Source organism: Limulus polyphemus, unplaced genomic scaffold (genome assembly GCF_000517525.1).
Source record: "Limulus polyphemus unplaced genomic scaffold, Limulus_polyphemus-2.1.2 Scaffold3651, whole genome shotgun sequence".
NCBI lineage: Eukaryota > Metazoa > Arthropoda > Merostomata > Xiphosura > Limulidae > Limulus > Limulus polyphemus.
In genome coordinates, this window is record NW_013669261.1 from 83,368 (window position 1) to 87,288 (window position 3,921).

General features: G+C 36.4%; 1 protein-coding gene across 2 annotated transcripts in view; it reads left to right on the forward strand.

Moving 5' to 3' along the window:
- LOC111088383 (allatotropin-like) overlaps window positions 1–3,921 on the forward strand; it is a 26,110-nt gene that overhangs the window by 14,318 nt on the left and 7,871 nt on the right. For both annotated transcript variants that reach the window (XM_022398330.1, XM_022398329.1), the window contains exons 2-3: window positions 3,514–3,705; window positions 3,800–3,812. In XM_022398330.1, coding sequence (XP_022254038.1) covers window positions 3,537–3,705; window positions 3,800–3,812 — 182 coding nt within the window. In that variant the 5' untranslated portion in view covers window positions 3,514–3,536. The remainder of the gene's footprint in view (window positions 1–3,513; window positions 3,706–3,799; window positions 3,813–3,921) is intronic.

The following is a 3,921-nucleotide window of genomic DNA, read 5'->3' on the forward strand; positions in this document are numbered from 1 at the left end:
GAATAGTGGGATTGACCGTCACATTATAACGCCCCCACGGCTGAAAGTGCGAGCGTGTTTGGTGGGACGGGGATTCGAACCTGCGACCCGCAGATTGTGAGTCGAGCGCCCTAACCACCTGGCCATGCCGGGTCTATCTGTGCTGTACACTATGAACTATTTGTGCTATGCCCATCACGGGTATCTAAACCCAATTTTTAGCTTCTCAAGCTTGCAGACTTATCGCCGAGCCTCTGGAGGGCACAAACAAGAGAGAGAAAACAGATACTTCTATATATTTTGAAGTAGTAAAACAAATTAATGGGACGCAATTTAACAAACACCATGATGTGTTTGTTTGTTTGCAGTTAAGCACAAAGCTACACAATGGGCCATATGTGCTCTGCCCACCACGGGTATCGAAACCCGGTTTCTAGAGTTGTAAGTCCGCAGACATACAGCTGTGCCACTGGGGGCGGGGAACCATGGTGTGTTTGTTTGGTTGTAGTTAAGCACAAAGCTACACAATGGGCAATATGTGCTCTGCCCACCACGGGTATCGAAACCCGGTTTCTAGGTGGTTAGGGCGCTCGACTCGCAATCTGAGGGTCGCGGGTTCGAATCCCCGTCACACCAAACATGTTCGCCCTTTCATCCGCGGGGGCGTTATAACGTGACGGTCAATACCACTATTCGTTGGTAAAAGAGTAGCCCAAGATTTGGCGGTGGGTGGTGGTGAAGACTAGCTACCTTCCTCTAATCTTACACTGCTAAATTAGGGACGGCTAGCGCAGATAGCCCTCGTGTAGCTTTGCGCGAAATTCAAAACAAACAAACACAGCACAGATAGCCCATTGTATAGCTGAGCGCTTGACAACAAACAAAAGAAACGTTAAATAAATTACTGTAGAATAGAAAAGCTGGATAGAGAAAACAACAACTGAAATGTTTTTTTTGTGTAAGGTTAATACGAATAATTAATTAAATTGTGCACAATAAACATGCATAAAGTACGCAAGAGAGGTTAATTACATCAACATAAAAATATGTTGTGATTAGCGTCAAACTAAACTATATCTAACCTGTAGAGTAATTAAAATCCGCTAAAAACACTACGTTGATTTTAAACTATAACGTATTGCTTATTGCACTATAATTAGAGTTTATTTTAGATGAAATAAAGCTCGTGAGTTGACTTAAATTAAACGCGCGTGTACAGGGGAACGTGGGATGACTTGATTGTATTACGGTATAAATATATAATGGATACATCTATATTATTTAAAGGTTTCGATGTTTTATCCTTCTAATATATTGTGCAGAAAAACAACAACTTAATTTGGTGAAAAAATTGATGTTATCTCAGATAAAAATAAACAGGAATTTGACAGGATTGTTATTAATGTAAGAAACTTATTTCCCAGTTCAGTTTCACACCTGTTTTCCCGCTCAAAACCTAAATCTGGCTGAGCTGATACAAGATGACGAATGTCTTATTGATTTCAACTGGTTGATAGAAACTTGCTGTAGTTATGTACCTAGAACACAGTAATCCGAGTTTCGACTCCAGTCCAGTTGTTGCGCGGATCAAAGAGATATTGCTGAAACAAATAGAAGAGTTATGACAGGGATTTATGGAGGATCATGACAGAGAGAGAGAGAGAAGAAAATTGAGCACGGCTTCGAAATAGATTTCAAAGAGTTTTTGAAAGAATGGAATTTTTCGTCATGGTGAAAGTTTCAGTACTTGGTTATATCTCAGCAAATATTTCAAATCCTCCGTAAACGTAGAATTACCTCGTCATCAGATGGCGACTAAGAATTGATTATGGAACACTTTTTTTTCTAGTATATCTAGAGGAGATAGGAATATTGTTTGTTTGTTTATAATTAAACACAAAGCTACACAATGGGCCAACTGTGCTCTGGTCACCACGGGTATCGAAACCCGGATTCTAGCTTTGTAAGTCTGCAGACATACCGCTGTGCCACTAAGGGGGGAGGGAGCAAGAGACGGGAGTAAGTCAGAATAAACAAACTAATTTGAACCATTAAAGAGAGCGTAATTAAATATTAAGAAAAACAGAAGAACTTAGGAACAAAAACATGGAGGTCGAATGTAATAAATTAAAAAAGCAAGATACTATCAGATTCTGGAATATACTGAAATATCCCAGCGAGAGTTGTGTATATATATATATATATAAGTTTCCCCATGGGTCCGCCTTAAATTTACGGACTTACAACACTAAAATCCGGGATTCGATTCCACGTGGTGGACAGAGCACATATAGCCTAAACAAAAGCAAACACAAAAGTATATAAAAATGAAAAATAATGCTTAATCAATAACAACAGGATTATATCTTAAAATGTTTAAGTTGCTTGTATTGTCTACAAACTTACAACATTGAGTTTTTATTGATTAATACATTATTTTGTCAAAAATAAAGAGAGAGTGTGATAAATCGATAAGTTTTTAATTAAGTACAAAGCTACACAATGGGCTATCTATGCCCTGCCCACCACGGGTATCGAAACCCGGATTATAGCGTTGTAAGTCTGCAGACATACCGCTGTGCCACTGGGGGGCTATCGGGTATAAATGAACACTGTTTAGAAAGTCTGCAACATTTGAATAATGAGCACTGACGATTTATAAAGTTTTTATTTTATTTTTCAGATTCCATAGTAGCTTCAGTCACAAATGTAAAAATGTTGAACGTTTAATAGAAAAAAAATCCTAATTGTTACTAGATAAAGAATAATTTTACTTCCTCGAGTACCACCTTTCATGTGGGAGGGGTATAAGGTTATGATAGTTAGAATACGTACAATTCTAAGTGTTTTTCTCGTCTAGTTTGGATACCTTGTGAACCTTTATTACTGAAGCAATACTTTAAATCATAGCTGGCTTAAAACTATTTCACTGAGATACCTCAGTATGTAATACTTATAAAAACATTTAAGTATGCAGCTTGTATTATAAGTTTAACAAACTCTGTATACACTCTTTAATTTAATTATAGCAGAATTTTAAAATATATTTTGTTAATACAGCTAATTTTCATAAGTCACCAGATGGCGACTAAGAATTAATTATGGAACACTTTACTTCTGAGAGAACGTTCTTCTTTTGAATATTCTGTCTTTACCTTTTATCTTCTTTCAATATAGATTTGTTTTAGTTACATTGTAATTTCTTTCTTTTATATTTACTGTTCAGGATTGACTTTAATGAGAAACTAAATCTCAATTATTTATGACTTACTTAATCTGTACTAATTAGGTATTATTATTATTATACAAGAACTGGAGAATAAAACTGCCTTTTTTGTATATTTCTCTTTAGAGATTATCAACGTAAATTGTTTCGCGTATAGCTGTATCACGTATTTTATTAAGTATCTGACGTGTGATTTTTTTTCTCGATAAACCGAACGGTATATACCAATATGCATTTCAAATTTTACTGGTTACTCGAGATGTCTTTGAAAATATCGGATCAATATTTACGGAGTTTTTTTTTTCCAGGAAAACAATCAGAGAAAACAAAAATGCTCACCCGAAAACTTTATATGATTATTGTTGCCTGTCTTCTGATGATCACTACTGATTGTTTACCTACCGATCCCTTCTCGAGGCAAGAAAGAGGATTTCGCAACACTGCTCTGTCAACTGCAAGAGGGTTTGGTAAAAGGACGTTCGAGGAGTTCGCCAATGAAGGTGGTTGTTTGAAGTACCTGCTGTCAAAACCTTCATTCACTACAGAAAATACACATTTTAGATATTTATAGAATGAAGGTGTTAGACAATGAAGGTGGTGACAGCAGGTACTTCAAATAAAAACCTTCATTCACTACAGGAAAATACACATTTTAGATATTTATAGAATGAAGGTGTTGGCAGCAGGTAATTCAAACCAGTAGTGAATGACGGTTT